This window comes from Pleuronectes platessa, chromosome 5 (assembly GCF_947347685.1).
Source record: "Pleuronectes platessa chromosome 5, fPlePla1.1, whole genome shotgun sequence".
NCBI classification, from domain to species: Eukaryota; Metazoa; Chordata; class Actinopteri; order Pleuronectiformes; family Pleuronectidae; genus Pleuronectes; species Pleuronectes platessa.
In genome coordinates, this window is record NC_070630.1 from 29,315,946 (window position 1) to 29,338,029 (window position 22,084).

The 22,084-nt window shown below is 43.2% G+C and overlaps 1 protein-coding gene across 1 annotated transcript in view; it reads right to left on the minus strand.

Annotated features, from left to right (window-relative positions):
* The window catches only part of fat3a (FAT atypical cadherin 3a), a 191,530-nt gene that overhangs the window by 112,388 nt on the left and 57,058 nt on the right, over positions 1 to 22,084 (minus strand). The window contains exon 2 of the mRNA XM_053423465.1: positions 9,941 to 13,261. Coding sequence (XP_053279440.1) covers positions 9,941 to 13,244 — 3,304 coding nt within the window. The 5' untranslated portion in view covers positions 13,245 to 13,261. The remainder of the gene's footprint in view (positions 1 to 9,940; positions 13,262 to 22,084) is intronic.

Consider the following 22,084-nt stretch of genomic DNA (forward strand, 5'->3'; position numbering starts at 1 on the left):
TGCCTGGTATGGCAGCTGCACTGCCCTGAACCGTAAGGCTTTACAGAGGGTGTTGAAATCTGCTCAGCACATCACCAGGATGGAGCTGCCCTCCATGGAGGAACTCTACACCCAGCAGTGTAGGAATAAGGCCAAGCGTATCGTTAAAGTCCCCCCTCACACTTCCTATAAACTGTTCTGCCTGCTGCTATCTGGCCGACGGTACTGCAGCATCTGGGCCCGGACCACCAGGCTCTTAGAAAGTTTCATCTCCAAGGCGATAAGACTTTTAAACTCCTCCAATGTGCCTTACCATATTTGCACTACTTTTTTTAGGTGTTGTGGCATCACAAGGGGGCGGGTTATAGAGGGGTATTATGTGCCTCACTCTGGGAGTTGCTACCTCCCCACAAGATGGCTGCCGGGAGGACTGCATCTCCCAGAAGGCACTGCTGGGGGAGGTGCCAAGGTCTCCCTCATTAAAGCTGGAGCTCAGATGTGCGGGCGAGAGAGGAGAATGAAGGAGTGGAGGCCACCACACAGCAAGGAGCAGGAGACGTGGACAAAGATCCTTTGGAGAGAAACCCCCTGAGAAACAAGTGGATGGAGGACTTGTAATTATACGTTGATGAACTTTATGTTTTTGCTTCCGGAGAGACTTTTTGTTAATCAATAAACCGGAATTGGTTTGAAACCCTTTTTACGACTTTACTCTGCTTCTGTGACGCACTGCCCTACACCCTTTTTAGTGGTTAAACCTACTGTGATACCACATGTGGTGGAGAATGTGGGCATGGGGCGTAGGTGCGAATGAGCAGAAGTGAAGAAATCGACGCCTTAGTGGAACTTTTTTCAGGACTTCACACTGCTGTTCCAGAAAACCAAATGGAGCAATTGTTGCAGATGCTGGTGGAGGTCCAGAAAGGTCAACAGGAAATGAACACGGCTTTGCTGCAACAACAAGTACGGGCAAATCAACTCAAAGAGCAGGAGCTACTACAAAACAGGTCATCACCCCGGGCAAGTGATTTCATTTCTAAGTTGGGAGTAACGGATGATGTCGAAGCTTACCTCCATGCCTTCGAGGCCACAGCCGCTCGAGAGCGTTGGGAGAAATCAAACTGGGTAGGAATTGTGGCTCCTTTTTTGTCAGGGGAGGCTCTTAAAGCTTTTCGCGATGTGGAATCGAGTATTGGGCAGGACTATGAGAAATTAAAGGAAGAGATACTGAGCCGCCAGGGCCTTACCAGGTTTAGTTTGGCGCAGCGGTTCCATGAATGGACATTTCAACCGGGTGCAGCCCCACGGTCATAAATGCATGAGTTGACCCGAGTAACAAACAGGTGGCTGGACCCGGGAAAAAACAGTCCAGCAGCAATTGTAGAGATCCTTCTCAAGGGCCCTGCCGTTTGAAGCTAAAAAGGTTATCAGCCAGCAGAAGATAACAACAACCATGCAGTTAGTAGAAGCCGTAGAACAATATCAGGCAGCCATGGATATGCTTCGTATCACCCGGAAAGAACCAATAGCTCTGGCTCCTGTTCGGCGTAGTGGAATTCGTCCTGGAGTTACTCAACAGGATAGCTCAGTTGCTAGCTCACAGAGAAGAGGGCTTAACCCGTTCCAACAGCAACGAGGATCCTCAAACCCAGAACCTCGTCAGTGCTACCGCTGTGGCCAAATAGCAGAGGTGGGACCAAGTCATTTTTTTGCAAGTCCCAAGTAAGTCTCAAGTCTTTGCCCTCAAGTCCCGAGTCAAGTCCCAAGTCAAGACAGGCAAGTCCCGAGTCAAGTCCAAAGTCAAGACTGACAAGTCTCAAGTCAAGTCCAAGTCCTGCAGTTTGAGTTTCGAGTCTTTTCGAGTCCTTTTGAACACTGAGTAATAATATATTTACACAGATCATGTATGCTTTTTAAATCTGTATTTATTTATTTATTTATTAAAACAAGTGCAATTGAAATTACAGAAACAATTTTTTTGCTGACATTGCACTTACCTATTGCACTATTAACCAGTCATTTTTAACATTTAACTCATATTTTGCAAGAATATTCTTCATTTTAAACCACTCCTACAGAATGAACACATTTGAAAAAACAAGTGCAACTGTAATTATTTGTACAAAAGTGCTAACATTGTATTTTGCATTTTAACTAGTTCCACAGCAGTTTCTGTCCTGTCCTGTGTTTATCTCATCTCATTTATCTCACCTCATATTGTCTGTGTGTGTGTACATGTGAGAAACATAACAAATACTTGAACATAACAATGAACGGGGTTGTGCTTTTTATATGTCAGGGCCCTATGCTGCATTGCATTTGCAAAAGAACAAATTGGCCAAAAGTCTGTCAGTCATTTGTGCACGATGGGGACGTAGCATGATTCCACCAAGTGCCGCTGCGAGCCATTTTGGTGCCCTAAGCATAACTCCTCTATAATTACATTAAATAATCATCAATAAGTACAAACAAGAATAGTCAATCTTCTTTAACTTTTTTTGAGCAATTTAATATATCTCTTGTTCTGCCTTTTTTGTGATATACATGGCTAAAAGGTACCTAATATTTCTATACTGAAATAATATCGGCATTATAATTGTAAGCCAATTTATTTAATGACGTTATTGTTGAGGGTTGTTTCCGGTTTTAAGTGGGTTGTTGGTAGTGACTCTTATTTTGAAAGGGGGTTTAAAGGAAGTGGGTGCTGTGATGAGTGAAGTTGTAAAATGAACGGAGGATAAACGGGTGTGCTGTCCCGAGCGCATGACCTGCTCTCGTGTCCTTTGTCGGCTAAAGCCGGACTTATGATACAACCAAACGCTCGGCTACATAATTATTATAACTATGATGATTTTTCAGTTGCTTTTTTTTTGGTGCCCCCTCAGGACTTGGTGCCCAACGCACAGCGCGTAGTGCGCGTTTTGGGAGCGGCGGCGCTGCACACACACACACACAGACGCACACAAACATGATGAATGATACAGAGCGCTCCTTAATAACATACTTTTTAATCGTTGTGTTTTGGGTAAAGGAGCAAGTCTTATCAGGTCAAACGGCTCAAGTCCAAGTGAAGTCATGAGTCATTGAGGTTGAAGTCCAAGTCGAGTTGCAAGTCTCTTTACATTTTGTCGAGTCTAAAGTCATCAAATTCATGACTCGAGTCTGACTCGAGTCCAAGTCATGTGACTCGAGTCCACACCTCTGCCAAATAGGGCATATCTCGTGGCAGTGTGAAAAACCGGACGAGCCAATGCCCACAGCTGCGTCCTCCAACAGTCTACAAGCAAACTTTGCTGCCCTCCTTGGGGAAAGTGCGGCCTGCAGACCGACCTGCCCTGTAACTGTGAATCAACGAGATGTAGAAGCATTGCTTGATTCGGGAAGTGCCCGAACCCTAGTTCAGGAGTCGGTGCTGGGAGCCATACCTCTAGCTCAAAGTGAACATGTCCCAGTCGTTTGTGTACATGGGGATACTCGGGAATATCCAACTGCCAGGGTGTGTCTGAAAACTACCAAAGGCACATTTGATGTTATAGTGGGGGTAATTTAGTCCCTCCCTGTCCCCATTCTGATCGGTCGTGATTGCCCAGCCTTCTCCATGTTGTGGAAAGAGGCCGAAAAGAGGCGTAAGCGAGAACCAAGACAACGTAAGTTTCCAGTCACCAAAGATAACAAGTTATGTGTCCATCCTTCCAAACCATGCGTTTCCCCATCTGTTGTGGCTCAAGTTTTTGCAGCAGACTCCAGTGGGGCAGATTCAGAACCGGAAGAGCCGGCCGACTCAGAGCTGCAACCCCCGGCCAAGTGACGATGACGACGTGGAAGCGAAACCCCCACTGAAAGGTCAGTTTGGAACGGCCCAGATACAGGAACCTACCCTAAATAATGTCCTTAAAAATGTCCAGGTTGTGGAGGGAACCCTAGTGGGGCATAGGCTAACCCGGTCATTTCCTCACTTTGCAGTCAAGAATGGTCTCTTGTATCAGGTCATTAATTATCAGGATAAGGAAGTGGAGCAACTTCTTGTGCCAAAACCTCACCGTCCCACGGTTATGCAGTTAGCTCATACTCACATACTAGGGGCACACTTGGGGGTGGAGCAAACCAAGGAAAGAATATTGCAGAGGTTCTTTTGGCCAGGGATTCACATGGAGGTAGAAAATTTCTGTCGCAGTTGCCCAGAGTGCCAGGTCACCGCTCCAAAACCAAGGTACAAGAGTCCTCTCATTCCCTTACAGATTATAGAGACTCCTTTCGAAAAGGTGGGGCTGGATATTGTAGGGCCACTACCAAAGAGTGCTCGAGGCCATCAGTACATCCTTGTCCTGGTGGACTACGCAACCAGGTATCCAGAAGCCATTCCTCTTAGAAAAGCTAATGCTAGACAAATAGCAAATGAGCTATTCCTCCTCAGAACTAGGGTAGGATTACCAAAAGAAATAATGACGGACCAAGGGACTCCCTTTATGTCCCGTGTCATGAGACAGTGGTGTGCTCTACTGCGAGTTAAACAGGTCTGAACATCTGTATACCATCCACAGACGGATGGATTAGTGGAGAGGTTCAACAAAACTCTTAAAACCATGCTAAGGAAGGCAGTCGGCCAGGATGGTCGAAATTGGGATCAGCTCATCCCCTACCTCCTGTTTGCAGTTAGGGAAGTTCCCCAGTCCTCCACGGGGTTTTCGCCCTTTGACCTTCTCTATTCCCACAAGCCAAGGGGACTGCTAGACATCACCAAGGAGACCTGGGAGGAACAACCATGTCTCATTGAAAGCCTGGGTAATGCACGGTTCATAACCACTCTTGATCTCACCAAAGGCTATTGGCAGGTTCCTTTGTCAGCAGAGTCTAAGGAAAAAACAGCCTTCGCCAGTCCAGGAGGTCTCTGGCAGTATCGGATGTTGCCTTTCGGTTTGGCCGGAGCACCTGCTAGCTTCCAACGCTTAATGGATCAGGTACTGAAACCTCATAAAGAATATGCTTCTGCGTACTTAGATGATGTGGTGATCCAGAGTCCTGCCTGGGATAGTCACTTACCTCGGGTGGAGAAGGTCCTGTAAGAGAAGCAGGCTTGACGGCGAACCCGAAAAAATGCAAGCTGGCCTACAGTGAGACCAACTACCTGGGATATACCATTGGCAGAGGCCTCGTCAAGCCGCAGGAGGCGAAACTGGCTGCCATCCAGGAGTGGCCAATCCCTTTGACGAAGAAGCAGGTGAGATCGTTTCTAGGCCTTGCAAATTATTACAGAAGATTCATTCCTGAGTTTGCTAGGATAGCCGCTCCCCTCACAGAACTGACAACAAAGAAGCACTCGAGGATGGTGAAGTGGACCCCGGAAGCAGAGGAAGCCTTTTGCAATCTGAAGAGGGCCTTATGTTCAAAGCCGGTACTCATGGCTCCGGACTTCAGTAAGGAGTTTGTGGTCCAGGCAGATGCCTCTGAGGTGGGGCTGGGGGCTGTCCTGTCCCAGATTCATGAGGGTGAGGAACATCCAGTGCTTTATTTAAGTCGTAAGTTGCTGCCAAGAGAGAGGAACTATGCCACGGTGGAGAAGGAAGGTTTGGCAATAAAATGGGCCCTAGAAACACTATCTGTTGGGGAGGAGGTTCACCCTCGTAACAGATCATGCTCCATTACAGTGGATGGCAAAAACAAGGAAACTAACAGTAGAGTAACCAGGTGGTTTTAAGGGCTCCAATCTTTTAACTTCTCTGTCATTCACAGACCCGGTCGCAGTCATGGAAATGCTGACGCACTATCCCGCCGTGATGCCTTTTGGTCTTCATTCAACCTGCCGAGGACGTCAGGTCCAAGGGGAGGGATGTGTGGCATCACAAGGGGGCGGGTTATAGAGGGGTATTATGTGCCTCACTCTGGGAGTTGCTACCTCCCCACAAGATGGCTGCTGGGAGGACTGCATCTCCCAGAAGGCACTGCTGGGGGAGGTGCCAAGGCCTCCCTCATTAAAGCTGGAGCTCAGGTGTGCGGGCGAGAGAGGAGAACAAAGGAGTGGAGGCCAACACACAGCAAGGAGCAGGAGACGTGGACAAAGATCCTTTGGAAAGGAACCCCCTGAGAAACAAGTGGATGGAGGACTTGTAATTATACGTTGATGAACTTTATGTTTTTGCTTCCGGAGAGACTTTTTGTTAATTAATAAACCAGAATTGGTTTGAAACCCTTTTTACGACTTCTCTCTGCTTCTGTGACGCACTGCCCTACACCCTTTTTAGTGGTTAAACCTACTGTGATACCACAGTGTATATTTCTTTATTCTATATTTATTTAAATTCTTTGCTTTTGTAATATTTTGAGCATCGCTAGAAGACAGCGTGTGACCCAACCAGTTCATTGCCAGCAACTTCTAAATGTAATCGGTGTGCACATGACAAAGTCTTAAATCTTGAACTTTATCGCTTCATTGCTTCCTAATTTCCTAAATTTCCTAAAAACTATGGGGTGGGCAGAGGGTCATAATCACAGAACATGCGCGCATTGATCGCCCGTCAAATTTTATTTTTCCGTTGAAGGAATTCGCCTCAACTCTACTGTTATATTTCAAAGCACTTATTTGTATTTCAATATTTTACATATATACTGTATGTATATTTTATATACATTGATATATAAAGTTATATAAAATACACATATATACCAAGCACACATTATACTTACAATACAGTATTAAACATTGTTTTAAATAGCTAAATGCATAAAAGATAATCTTGAGTGTTAATATTAAGTTGTGAGTTTTGTAAACCCCCTCCCATGTTCGCATCATGACTACAGCCTTGCACTATACACTTCTTAAGCTGTTTTCACGCTACAAGATAAGGGTAAGGGATACATTTTTGGTTTGCTAGGCTTCAATCCTATTGATATTTTCACGAGTGGGTTTCATCTAAATTAAACAAATTGTAGTTTTATTTACCCTAGAAACAGATTTTTATATTGAAATACTTCATATTTACATCCTGGGGGTCCTCTCTATGGAGGCCGCCATGTTTATTGTAGTAGCCCAAACTGGACAAACTAAACAGCCTTTGAATTTTGGGCTACCACAATTGAAGGCTACCACGGGTTCTCTGTCATGTTTGAAAGGGGAGGATGAGGTGAGGAGTATTCAGCTGCAACATGCAACTTCACCACTTTATGTCACTAAATTCGACACTCTACTTTGAGTCAGACCGGCCAGTGGCCATGGATCTGCTGCACTGGACTGTGTAGCCACCAGCTACTTCAAAAGTACAAACTGCATCATATCTCACTTATTATGATAAAATACCATAACATTGTCTGAAATTCGCATCACCCGCAGGTTTGTTATTCATGGCAGGAACACAGCACTACAATTGTTTGTGTCATTGTTTTTTGGAGAACGTTTTTCCTTTGGGTGAAGTAAGGACACTTACTCTTACTTTCATTGCCTCATCTATTGAAATGTTGTACATTCTGGTCAAAGTTGTGCTCACCTTTGTTCACATGGTGAAGCGGCGGAGGAGAGGTAAACGGTCAGGCGCTACTGTGAGTCTCAGCCAGCGGGGACTTTGCACACCGCCTCCAGGAATATTCCTCTCCAACGTGCGCTCACTGTGCAACAAACTGGACGATATCCAGCTACTAGTTAGTGAAAACAAAGACTTCGCCTCAACATTACATTACATTAATGTAATGCCTCAACATCCGTTCTGTGCTTCACGGAGACGTGGCTGTGTAGATCTGTACCGGACTCTGCGCTGCAGCTGGCTGGCTTCCAACTCTTCAGAGCGTACCGCAACACGGAACTCCCTGGCAAGACGAAAGGTGGAGGTATCTGCTTTTACACTAGCTCTTGCTGGTGCCACGATGTGACAGTGATTCAACAACACTGTTCTCCTGATCTGGAATATTTTTTCATCAACTACAAACCCTTCTACTCTCCCCGTGAGTTCACTTCATTCATTCTGGTCGGTGTTTACATCCCTCAGCAGGCTAATGTGCAAGTCCATCACGCACCAGGGTGATTTACAATTATGACAAACCCTGGTTCACAGCCAAACTCAAAAAGTTAAGGTTGGAGTAGGAAGAGGCGTTCAGGAGCGGAGTCAGAGACAGGGTTATAGAGTCGAAATGCAGGTTTAGCAAGGAGGAGAGAGAAGCTAAACGACTGTACTCTGAGAAACTCCAACAACAGTTTTCAGCCAATGCCTCTGTCTGGAGAGGGCTGAGGCTGATTACAAATTGCAAGCCTAGAGCCCCCCACTCCACTAACGACTCACGCCCCGAAGCCTTTTTCACAACAATTGAACCTCTCTCCTTGAAGTTCTTGATGATCCGATAAATGGTAGATTTAGGTGCAATCTTACTAGAAACAATATCCTTGCCTGTGAAGCCCTTTTTGTGCAAAGCAATGATGACTGCACGTGTTTCCTTCCAGGTAACCAAGGTTAACAGAGGAAGAACAATGATTTCAAGAACCACCCTTTTTAAAGCTTCCAGTCTGCTATTCTGTCTCAATCAGTTGACAGACTTATCTCCAGACTTGTCCCTGTCAACACTCTCCCCTGTGTTAACAAGAGAATCACTGACATGATGTCAGCTAGTCTTTCTGTGGCAGGGCTGAAATGCAGTTGAAGTGTTTTTTTGGGGATTAAGATAATTTTCTTGGCAAAGAGGGACTTTGCGATTAATTGCAATTCATCTGATCACTCTTCATAACATTCTGGAGTATATTTGCCATCATAAAAACTGAGGCAGCAGACCTTGTGAAAATGACCATTTGTCCCATTCTCAAAACGTTTGGCCATGGCTATACACACTGGGGCAGATTCGGACAGAGTCCCACAAAGAACGTATGACCAAGAGGCTGCAAAGATACATTTCAAGCTTCACCTGATTCGTTTTTCACTGGCTAGGCCAGATGGGTTTGTACAATGTTTTTTTCCCTGTACAATATGTTCAACATATAACCTCAAGCATCACATGAATGAATGTATAATCTTCATTAACTGCAGTGCTTTTGGTGTGTACTGCAGTGACCCAGGGTGACCAATAGCAACACATCTACCAGCCAATCACGAGTGACTTTTCGTTTCAAGGGTCTGTGGTTTCCTCTAATAGTGGATCGAGAGAGGCTCTTACCAGCGGCTTCACTCCGAGTCACATATGCTAATTAGATCACACCTTCGCTCCATGGTCCCCCCCCCGCGGCTCTCCCCCTTTCTTCTCCAGACACTCTGACTATCCATGTGCTGCTACTACTTTAAAAGGCCCATAGCACTGAATGTAGTTCAGTGCTATATATATATATATTTTTTTTTTACCTACTGACTGTGTCACTTTTCTTTGACTCACTTCTCAGTCTGAATGCTCATTCAAAAGCACATATTTGATTGGCTGAATTTTTATCACAGATGATTTACAATGCAATCCAATGGTCTGTGTATCTGTGACCTTTTCCCAATAACATGACTCAGCTGATTATATTTATAAGCATAAATGTTTTTCAATGAAAAAGACATGTTTGCCAGACCCTCCTTGATGACAAAGCAGCAGAAGAAATTCCACAAGTTCAATGGGAGCACTGTCATACTGCAAGATAACTAGCTTTGTACTTTCCATGTTTAGCTTCACCTTTTGAGCTTACCATAAATATCAACCTGTAATAGGAATTTTAAAGTGTATGTAAATGTGAGCGTGTAAGTGGTAGTATTTGTTTTCTTCCTCTGTGTAACCTTCTGGGTCCATATTCAAAGCCTTCCAAAATGCTGGTTTTGTTGGGAAATAAAGCGGTAGGCCTCCCCGCCTGTTAGTAGTTAATCACTATTGAATTTAGAGCCACGGATTCTCCTTTACCTCCTCCTCTTTCGTTTCATATTTACCCATTAAAAAAAAAAAACATGTATACCCACTCATTATTCAGGCAATACTGATTAAAAGCATAATACGCATTGGACAATTTTCAAATGAAACTCACCTGTCTCTTCATCAATGGCAAACCGTCCAAGCCCACTCCCATCACGAATAGAATACCGGATTTCTCCATCTCTGCCATTGTCGTCATCATTAGCGGTGACTCTGAGTAGGGTAGTTCCAATGCGGTCATTCTCTTTAACTAATGCTGTCAAGGCAAATTGGGAAAAGTATGGAGCGTAGAGGTTTTCATTTACATCTACCACTTCCACCTCAACGAATGTGACAGAGAGAAGAGAAACAGGCCTTCCCTTATCTTTGGCCTTCACAGTAAGGTTGTAAAACTGTTGAATCTCATAGTCAAGCTCTTTTGTCAGCCGAATAGCCCCGCTGGCCCTGTCTACCTCAAACCAGCCATTATAGTTATTGGCTAAAGAGTACCTGACCTGGCCTCCCAAACCCAGATCTGGATCCAATGTCTCTAACCATGCCACAACCGTACCGACTGGAAGATCTTCCAGAGCCTTGGCTTTGTACACATTGGGGATGAATTGTGGGGGACAGTCATTCACATCCTCCAGTATGATCTTTAAACTTGTGACAGATAACCTCTGACTCCCTTTATCTGCCCTGTCCCGAGCCTCAATTTTCAGATTAAAAGAAGAAGTAAACTCCCTGTCTAGTTGGCCAGCAACATATACTATCCCATTAGTGGAGTTTATACTAAACTGGGTGGTGATGGTCAAAACGGAATATACAATTTCCCCATTGGGTCCAAGATCTTTGTCAGTGGCCTCAACCTGGATGACTTCTGTGCCTATGGCAGTATTTTCAGGTATGACAATTTTATAGCCTCCTTCTTGCAAAAACTGAGGCGCATTATCATTAGCATCTTCTATGTAGACACTAAGCAATCGCCAGGCAGTTTTCCGTGGCAGGCCAAGGTCAAAGATTGTTAAGTTGAGGAGATAGCGATCTCTCTTTTCCCTATCTATGGGCAGAAAGACACTGATGAGGCCGGTTTCCATGTCAATGTTAAAACAGCTATCAGTGTTTCCATCTGAAATGGAGTAAAGAATCTGACCATTGAAGCCTGTGTCACCATCGTAGGCATTCACCTTGAAAACACTCGAGCCAATCTTCTGATCTTCCCGCACAGCTATATCTCTAGGAAAAGTTTTATCAAATCGGGGTGTTTGGCGATTGACAGAGAAAAGGTCAATAAAACCTTCTTCAATTTTGGGCTTGGTGCTAGCTTTGGACTTTTTAAGTAACTTCTCTGCTAACTTTTGGGCTACCCTTGTCTCTTCACAGTTAAAACCTGTTGGAGGAGATTTTCCTTGAACAACAGATATGTTAACAAACATAGGATCAGAAAAGTTCTCACCATCTGTGGCTGTTATTTTTAGACTGAAGACGCTGTTCTTTGGACTAGCTGTCACAAGGGGACGTCGCAGTGCAAGGACCCCTGAATCTGGGTTCAGGTCAAAGTAACCCAATTCGTTCCCTGAAATTATTTTATATTTCACTAGCTCTAACTCATCTATATCAATCGCTGACATTGTGGTGATCACTGCCTCCACTGGAAAATCCCTCAAGATCACCCCCTGGCATGCTACATTCTCAAACAATGGCTTGTTATCATTAACATTTTCGAGGTGGATTGTTACATTGACTTCACTCTCTCGCCTATAAGGCAAGCCCCAGTCAGATGCTCTAACCACAAACACAAAGCTCTCTGGTGAGGATTCAAAGTCCAGCTCTTTAGTGGTTCTAATGATACCAGAAAACTGATTGATTTTGAAAGGTAATGGCAGAAGGCTAGAAATACTGTAAGTAATGTATCCATTTTCTCCTTTATCCTCGTCTACTGCAAAAACTGTTAATACATCGGTCCCAACTTGTACACTTTCATTCACAAAAATCTCATAAGAAGACTGATCGAATGTTGGTGTGTTATCATTTGCATCCTCAATTGTCACACGCACTTTAACTTTAAGCTCACTACCTATTTCCAATACCTCAAGACTAATGACATCTTGGGTCCCCTGAGTGAGCCAGGTAGTGGTGGATATGACACCTGTTAGGGCGTTCATTTGAAAGAAAGCTGAATTTGGAGAAGGTGCCAGGATATATTCTGCATCATCAGGCTCTGGTTTAATTTTAACAACTTCTACAATTGTTCCTGGTGGTGAAATTTCATTCAGACAAACTTCATAAAACTCCTTTTCAAACTTAGCTTCCCCTGTCTGCCGTTTCTTGAGGATAATATGGACAACCTTGACAGCAGAGATCTTCTGTGGGGCTCCCCTGTCTTTAGCTTGCAAAGTGAGGTTACATCCATAAGGATATATCTCCCATTGTACTGACTCCGAGGCTTTTATTGCAAATTCTCCTTCCTCACATCTTTCTATGAAAAACTGCTCTGAGGGGTCTCCGCCTACAATATCCACTGAGTCTATTTCTCCATTTATACCTTCATCTAGGTCTTCAACAGTGACTATGGCATATACAGGGTTTTTATCAAGCCATGTGGGACTGTGGGTGACCACATTCATCACTGGGGCATGCTCATTCACGCGTTCTACATGAACAAAAAGCTTGGCTGTGCTGCTGACACCATTATTTCCATAGAGCTTCATTCCGCGGTCCACTGCAAGAATTTCTAAATCGTACCGATTTTGCTCATCAACATTTAGCTTTCCACTGAGAGAAACCACTCCACTGGTTGGGTGTACAGCAAACAATTCCATTCTCTCCTTGAAAAAATAGTAAAACTCCCCATTGGAGCCAATATCTGCATCTGTGGCAGTAACTTGTGCTATGCTCGTCCTGAGAGGTGTGCTCTCCGCTATGGTAACTGAATAAGTAGTGGGTGAGAACAAGGGTCGGAGGTCATTCATATCCAAGACTTGGATGCTGACTTTAGTCCAGGTCTCAAGGAAAGCTTCTCCCTTGACAGAGGCTTTCACTGTCAATACATAATTATCCTGAATCTCTCGGTTTAAGATGGCTGCATTGCCACCTTTAGTCCTTATGCGTAAGAAGCAGAAATCCCCAAGCACAAACTCCTCTGCTTTGAAAAGCCCTTCATCATCACCTAAAGTGATTCTGAAGCGGACCTCCCAGGAGTGCTGAGCCAGGTGGATGCCCATTTTAACTTTACTGTTGGCAAAGGTGCGTGCAGCTGAGTTTTCATAGACTGTAGCATGGTAGACAGCGTGAGTAAAGCCAAAATTATGTCCATCCTGAGGAGCCCCCTGTGTGCTCTGGCTGCAGGAGAGTGGTAGTTTTAAAAGCAACAGCAGCAGGGCCAGGCCGAGGAGAGGGGCTCGCATACCTGCCCACTGGCACATATTCACATCCATCCCATCGTCACTCAATCCTGAAATAGAAAGAGACAGAGAAATAGAGAAAATTGTTAGCCACAGGGGCAGGGAGTCACAGCAACAAAAGACATTCCACAAATCCAGGACTTGACTTTTCAACTCCCTGGCCTGAAAGGATACTAATTATTCATTCGACTACAGAGATTGATTAGAGTAGGGAGGTGAGGAGGTGTCCACAGTTACCAGGGAACCAAAATGAAGGCTGACATAATTTCTGTATGGTCTCTGGACAAAGATTTTTTAATTGCAAGTTTCTGTCAAACCAGAGGTGATTTCAGAGGGAACAAAATAATTGTATAGCTAGGAAGAGCAGTTTAGCAATAACAAAACAAGCACTAAAGAAAATAAAAGCAGAGAAAAAAATGGCCTGCTGCAACCTATCGTGACAACTGCGGCCCTGTGTCTCCAAACCATGTAATATCTCTAGATGTGGTTATGAAACCGTTAGACAGGTCAATGATGTGTTTCCGTTGTCCTTTTCAGAAATAAAAGTGTTCTGAAAGTAAGAAGCCGCAAATATGTGCCAATCTAGGCTATTTGGGGTAAAGCCTGATCCGCTAAAAGCCATGTGGTGGCGATGGGAGTGCCACAACATGTATTTTAAGGACACGCCACTTTCCACCACAAGGGATGAAGAGATGAGACAGGAAACAACAGTCCATGTCCGAGCTCGTTGACAATAACAAACTACAAAAAGCACAGCAAAATCTATTAATTGTCAGCACAGCACATAATTACATATACATGCACACAGTTCCCGCAAAAGGGATTGGGCGGCTGTGGCTCAGGGATAGAGCAGTTGTCCTCCAACCAGAAGGTCCACAGTTCAGTTCCTGACTTCCACATGCCTAAGTGTGCTTGGGCAAGATACTTAAACCCACAGAAAAGTGTTGCACTGAATAAATGTGTTTGTGAATGGGAGGATGGCGAAAAACGGTACTCTAAAGTGCTTTGAGTGGTCATCAAGACTAGAAAGCGTTATTTAAATCTAGTCCCTAATGGTTCACGTTTTTAGAGTCTTACCCTCTGGCAAAAAGAAAAAAAAACAACATTTAACTTTGTTAGTGTAGCTTCAGCCAAAACATTTGAGACAAATGCTCAAGCCAGCATTAAAATGCAATTCAGCAGCCATCCAGGATGAAAAGGATAAATCCCAAAACAAAACACCTCTGTTTTCTTTAATCTCAGCATCAACTTCATTATGGGCAGATGTGGGCGGAGGGCAATCAGCAGCACTAGTAGTGTCTCAGTGCTGTCTCGGCCAGCTTTACTGGGTCAGTACATCTTGCCTTTGAAAAAACTACTGCCAGGTGGGAGGCAAAGTAATGCAGAATGCATAACATTGTGTTAACCCTTTGGATCTGCTGTTATTGAGCAAATTGTATTCTTTACCTACTGACTTATAGAAGAGACGCTACATCTCTAACCTAAGTATATGGATAATGCTCGTCATTTGGCATACAAGTGGTGCTTTACCAAATTCTTATGGGTTTTCTGCCTGTATATCAACACTGCAAATTCACAATGTGAAAATATGTATGTGAAAGGTATTAGTGCCAGTGTCCAAGTGAAAATAACAACCCTGTTGAAGGTCATTCTGAGCTCTGCTAAAAATAATTTAACCTTTTTGAATATCTTATTATTGTGTTTAGGTTTGTATTGATACTTTTTTTGATTAATTGAAGGATTATTTTTTGTAACCGTTAATATAATGATGAAAAAACATGCGTTATGATTCAGTGCCATATATTTTGAAGTAGCCAAGTAGTTTTATCAATTTCTAAATGAACTCAAAAACTGTCAAATAAAGTAAAGAAAGCAGAATTCAATAGTATTTCAACAGTGTTTATTATAAATTTTCACATTGAACTGGAGGGTACTCTAATAATTAAATAATAACTTTCGCCCACTTTCTCTTGTTCAGTGAGAGAAGTAAACTCTAACACGTGCTGCAAGGATTTACAAGAGAAGTTGCGCAGCCAAAATCTAATAATAGCTCCGGGTCTGTATAGAGTGGCGTCTGGGTTCAGATCTGGACCACGGTCGGCCAATTTGGGACCTGTGCTTTAGATAATCTTGGGCAATTTTTATTGCTTCAGCTTGCCCTCGGATGAATCCATGCTTTGACTAGGCGCAGCCATCTTAAGGCCGAATTATAGTCCTGCGACTGCAACCGCGGAAGGCCACGCAGCTGCATCGACGGACTCGTTTTGGTTTATGCTTCACCAACGTGTTGCGCGTGTTGCAACGCAATTCACCGCCAGAACCCTAGGCGGAGTAACGTTTTTTTTCAAAGACAAAACACACAAAGAAGAGACGTCTTCTTCTTCGTCGACTGTTTATTTACATCGCCACTCCGGCTCCTCATAGTCTATTTCTGGCGGACAAATCGGCCAGTCAGTGACGGGTTATACAAATGGTCATACTTTCGGATCTCTTCTGCCAAGTGCTCTTCTATTTGGTCCATATTCGTTCTTCTAAATCTTCCGTGATTTCCGCGTATTTTGGGGCATGAAACCGGAAACTAGACTCCGGACAGGCCTTAAGATGTGATAGGTCTGCTTGTGATAAGCAGACCTATCACAAGCCTTGCGGGCTGCGTGAGGCTCGCATCGCTTTGTCGTGTAGTTAGAAAAATTGGCGGACGCACGCAAGTCCGCAGAGGGCACGAAAGGGGCGTGTTGCGTGTCTTGCGTGCATGCGTGCGTGCGTGCAACCCGACTATAATTCGGCCTTAAGTTACAATGCAAATGTACATATTTACCTAATCGATGACGTCAATTACATCGTCAATTACGGCGTCAATTACAGCCCTAGCTTGTGGCACCACTGCTGTTACTACTTTGGAGCTTAAATTGTGCCTGCTGTTATTCTCACATGTTCCTATCCCACAATACCTTAGAGGCAGCCAGACAGACTTAGAAGGACTATAAACAGACATCTGGGTAGAGTGTTCTCTAAAATGTTTGATATCACACACACACACACACACACACACACACACACACACACACACAGAAACGCATACTCCCAGAATTTCAGGAATGTTATCCTTTGATAGGATAGGCTTTGTCCTTCTGACAAAATATTTTTCAAAAAGTACACATTTTGAGTACTTCACAGTATTTGTTGCAGTAGTCTAACTAGTACTCCAACAAAATCAGTTTCATGACAAGTTTATGGTAAAAAAGCTTTTATCCTTCATCAAATATAGCAGAAGAAGATCATTCTTGTTTTGTGGGGGGGGGCTTTGACACAGGATTAATCAAAAACTACACAGTATCGGTACTTTGAGGGAAAAAAAACTCCTTTAAACCTCAGAACCCCAAAGGTGCAATCAATTCCGCATATAGGAGAGGCGGCTGGTTTGATCGTGGTCTCTCAACCATGGCTTACCTGCTCTGCTGCGGTCAGTATCTCATAATAATGAGATAGGAAGACAGTATAATGAGATACTATCTCATAATTATGAGATAGTAGGCCATAATTATGATATACAGGATTTTCTTCATCACAGTGGCGGAAATGGGCTTCTATAGAAAGCTGAAGGACTAAGCTACAAAGTTGTAAAACTACTTGCTTATCTACTAAAAGGGAACTAACATCTAAATCTTTGTTTTTGTGACTAGTCAGGCATACTGTGATTTTTCTGATAAGCTATAGGCCAAATACCAGTTCAATGATCAGTGCGACAGTAACATTATGTCTAATATATGAGGATATGTATTCAATAGCATAAAATAATAGAGTGGGATAAACAAGTTATTGCAAAACCACCATTAATGATGCTTTGGAATATTAATTTAATTAAGAAGCTAATAAATAAGCAAAGGTAAGAAGGAATTAACTCAATTCTCGATTTTGTCTAAACGAAGACATCTTATACAATCAATACAGGAATATATGTTCTAAAATGTTCTAGAACATAAAGCAGGGTAGAACATTGAATTACCCTGATAATAACAAATACCTGCGGCTCGTGTGGTGAGACTTTGCTTTAGGAAATGTTTAGTTTAACCACAACTAGAGAGAGGAGGTTTATGTGAGGTTTGTCTTACAGGCTGGAGTCACAAACCACACAACTGCATTATGTGGGGAATTTATCTCTCTCTTAAACACAGACACAACCTATGTTAATCAAAAAATTCAGCAACAAGGACAAAATGGCTGCAGAAATTGAAGCAGTGTTTCACACACACACTGTGAATCCCCCTCCCCCAACCCTATTCAGCTGCTGCAGAACATGAGAACCCCCCTGTTTACCCAGTTGAGTGCTCTGAAAGAGGAAGAGGGGAGTAAGATTGGGCAGTAGAGGATTGCAGTTTAAATGCTTTTGGAGAAGAGGAGAAGTAAAGACAGAGTGCAGGTCTGTAATATCAATTACTTGACCTGCAGCTCAATGCTACAACAGGATGGAGGAGGGAGGGAAATGAATGGGTTGGCCCTTTTTGGTCACCTGTTATGTCCAAACACACTGTACTAAACTTGGGTTCATCCATCTACTAATTCCAGGAAATCTCTGTCTTTGTTCGTGTTTTAGAAGGAACAAGTAAACTTAAGTAAAAGTAAAAATAATATATGTTTTAAAATATTTTATTATTTTAGCCTTGCATATATAGATGTAAATGTATATAAATTACAAAATAATATACAGTAAACCAAAGCTATGTATAGTATACTTTCTTCTACTGCTACTGTATACTGTAACTACAACTATAACTGTATGTAAGTGTAGCTTCACACCTCATTCTACCAACCTTACATACCATTGTGGAAGTGGCTCAGTAAGCACCTCCAGGTGAACCACGGAGAGAGGATTGGCAAAGCTGAGACGAGTTGGCCAATCAACTCTCCCTAGATTCAAAAGTTAGCAGCTGAGCTGACAGAGAGGGAGAGACCTCATAAGAGACCCTGAACGTAGCTGCAAATCTGCAAAAGCTGACATGCTAGTAGAAAGTCCTGGTTAATTTAAGTTGACTGTTGTGAGCTTAGTTAATAAAGAATGCTGAAAAGCAAATGGTTTGTCTCTGTCCATTGTGGTTTAGACTCCTGTGGCATCGGACATTGCCACAACCCTGTAATGTAAAACAAAATTGACTTTAACTATGTACTTTTAAGTTTACATTTACATTCATGTCCTGTACTAAAGTGGCATATTTCAGAATATTCACCTATTTACAGAAATATTATTAATGCTGACCCACATTGCAAAGTAACTTTGAGCAGCCGCCTATCAAGGCTGGATCTACACACAGTGAAAGTAGCAGGTCGCAAGTTCAGCGCCACACTAATTAGCAATACATTTTTCTTGCTGACATTCTAAAATGGCAGCAAGCTTATTAAATCATGACAGAAGCTTGAAGATCATGTCTGTGTGTGTGTGCTGTGTACTTTTACTTATATATTTGTTTCGGCCATTTTGAGCATAGACCTTAAGGAGTGAGGACATACACTCCTGATCAAAATCTTAAGACCAGTTAAAAAATTGCATGAATTTGCATTTTGCACTGTTGGATCTTAGGAAGGTTCTAAGTAGAGCTTCAAATGCAAAAAGAAGAAATGGGAACAAGAGACCAAAAGTTGTGAGCAGGCAATTTATTTAAAACAAAAATTTAACTCAAATAGGCTGTTCATCAGCTGATCAAAAGTTTAAGACCACAGCCTTTAAAAGCCAAAATCTGTGCAAAAATTTGGATTCCATGTCATTTCCTGTCAAGTAATCACACTGTGAAGATCTCTTGATGGCAAAGGCAAAAAAGCTCACCGTCTTTGAACATGGTAGGATTGTTGAACTGCATAAACAAGGCCTCTCACAATGTGCCATTGCTGCTGAGGTTGGACGCAGTAAGACAGTCATTTTGCATTTCTTAAAAGATCCTCAGGGTTATGGAACAAAAAAATCAAGTGGTAGACCCAAAATAATCTCACCGGCGCTAAGCCGGAGGATCCGAATGGCTGTCCGTCAAGACACGGGACGATCCTCGTCCCAAATTAAGGCCATTACTGGTGCTGACTGCAGCCCAATAACCATCAGACGGCATCTGCGAAGGAAGGGCTTCAAAAACAAGAAACGTCTTCAAAGGCCACGTCTCCTTCAACGCCACAAAATTGCCCGTTTAGACTTTGCAAGGGAGCACCAAACATGGGACATTCAAAGGTAGAAGAAAGTTTTATTCTCTGACGAGAAAAAAATGTAACCTTGATGGTCCTGATGGCTTCCAACGTTACTGGCATGACAAGGAGATGCCACCTGAGATGTTTTCTACGCGGCACAGTGGAGGGGGCGCCATCATGATCTGGGGTGCTTTTTCCTTCAATGGAACAATGGAGCTCCAGGTTGTGCAGGGGCGTCAAACAGCAGCTGGCTTTGTGGAGATGTTGCAGCGGGCATCCCTCATGACTGAGGGCCCTCGTCTGTGTGGTAACGACTGGGTTTTTTAGCAGGACAACGCTCCATTTCACAATGCCCGTCTGACCCAGACTTTTTTCCAGGAGAATAACATCACTCTTTTGGACCATCCTGCGTGTTCCCCTGATCTTAATCCAATTGAGAACATTTGGGGATGGATGGCAAGGGAAGTTTACAAAAATGGACTTCAGTTCCAGACAGTGGATGCCCTTCGTGAAGCCATCTTCACCACTTGGCGCAACATTCGCACTAGCCTTTTGGAAACACTTGCATCAAGCATGCCGATTTTAGTGCAGATCTTCATAAATCATTAACTCAGTAAAGTAAACAAAAAGAGGAGCGTCCGTGCCACTTGAATACCAACAACATTCCAATACACAATATGTACAGTACCGTACATGGTCAAATCAGACCAAAGATCAAAGAAAACTCTGTTAGAAATAAATCCATCATTTGATGAAACTGAAACAGTGTACGTCTGGACTGAAATTTCGATTTTGGTTCGAGAAATGCAGCCCAAATTATTATTATTAATATTCTAAAAAATATTTGGAGAGAACAGATAGCAAGCTGTGAAGGGCCATTGGTCGGAATCGAACATGGGCGGCTACGGGTGAGGCCTCGCCTCGATGGGGTGGCAGCTCTACCAGTTGAGCTATACGCTGCCCCACAGCCCTAATTATTATATATAAAATTGTGGTATTATTTGAACAATATGGCATTTGAAATGATTAGAATACTGAAAGAAATGAATATTAGCTTGTTAGATCACCAACTCCATCATCACCCAATTCACCAATTCCTCGTCACCCTGCCTGAACAGCTCAACAAATTCTACACCCACTCGAGACCGCCAGCAGCAATACACAGGGGAGGCACTCACACACCGACACAACACAACTCCCCCCTGACTGACTGTCTAATCAGCTGATGTACATAAAGCCCTGAGGAGAATTAACCCCGACAAAGGCAGCAGGCCATAACATCCCTGGGAGGTATGTGCTTCGGAGCTGCCTGATGTTCTCACCTCCATCTTCAAACTGTACCTCTCACAGGCAAGGTCCCATCATGTTTCATCACCACCACCATCACCCCAGTTCCCAAAAGGAGCCCCGTGACTTGTCTAAATGACTACAGGCCAAGTGTTTTGAGGTGCTTCCATTAGGGCCTACCGCACTATACCGCTTATATATCAGGATGCTGACCACAGCTCTGCTTTTAATACAATCATCTTCTACAAGCTCAATAACAAACTGCTAAACCTTGGACTCAACTCCACACTATGTGACTGCCTGTCAGATTTCCTCACTGGCCCTTCTGACAGTCTGACAGAATTGGAAATATAACAGCGTTGTGATCAACATTTGACCCTAACCCTAACCCTAACCATCCTAAAATGTGCTGATGACACCACGGTCATTGGACTTATTACTGGCGGTGTGGAAATAGTATTTAGAGGTGAGGTGGCAGGTCTTGCGACATGGTGCGAAGAGAACAATCTCCCCCTGAACATGGACGAGACCAAGGAAATGATCGTTGACATGAGAAAGGAGAGGAGAACCCATCAGCCGTTGCTCATCCGTGGGCTTGAGGTGGAGAGGGTAAGCAGCTTCAAATTCCTGTGTGTCTACATCAGTGATGACCTCACCTGGACACTAAACACCATCCATCTGGTCAAGAAATCACAACAGCAGCTGTACTTCCAGCTTCATTCTAAATCAATTTTTTTTCTTTAATCAAGAATTATGATAATGAATTTATCACAAAAAAAAATGTCCTCAAGCAAAGATCAAAATATCCTTATGTCTAACATGTGTTATAATTCAGTGCCATATAATTTGAAGTAGCATGGTAGTTGTATTAATGCCTGTATGAAGTCAAAAGGGCATCTTAAAATAAAGTGCTTAATTTTAGAAGAAAAAAAAGATGTAGGTGAGTTTCACCTTTTCTTTTTTTCTTAAATACATTACACATATAAACATCTCAACAAATAATAACATAACAGCTTTAGAACCCATTTTGTCTTTGTTGCTCCACTTGCTCTTGTTCAGTGAGAGAAGTGAATTAAGAAATGCGCTTACAAAATCTAACAATAGGTCTCCCCGTCCATATAGAACTGGGTCCGGATCCGGACTACAGCCCGCACATTGAGAATTGTTTTGCTTAAGTGCTCCTCGGGTGAATCCATGCTTTGAATAGGCACAGCCACCTTCCTTACGACCCAAGCTCTAAAATGAATGCTGGTATTAATATTATTATTAATATTATATTCATTACCAAATTTGTTGGACATGGCTCATAACCTGTCTAATTTTTCGACTATCTTAGGGGACCCCCACTACCAGCGACTACTTATGAGCAGTGTTGTGCAAGTTCACACCTCATGAACTAGTTTAAAGTTCAGTTCATA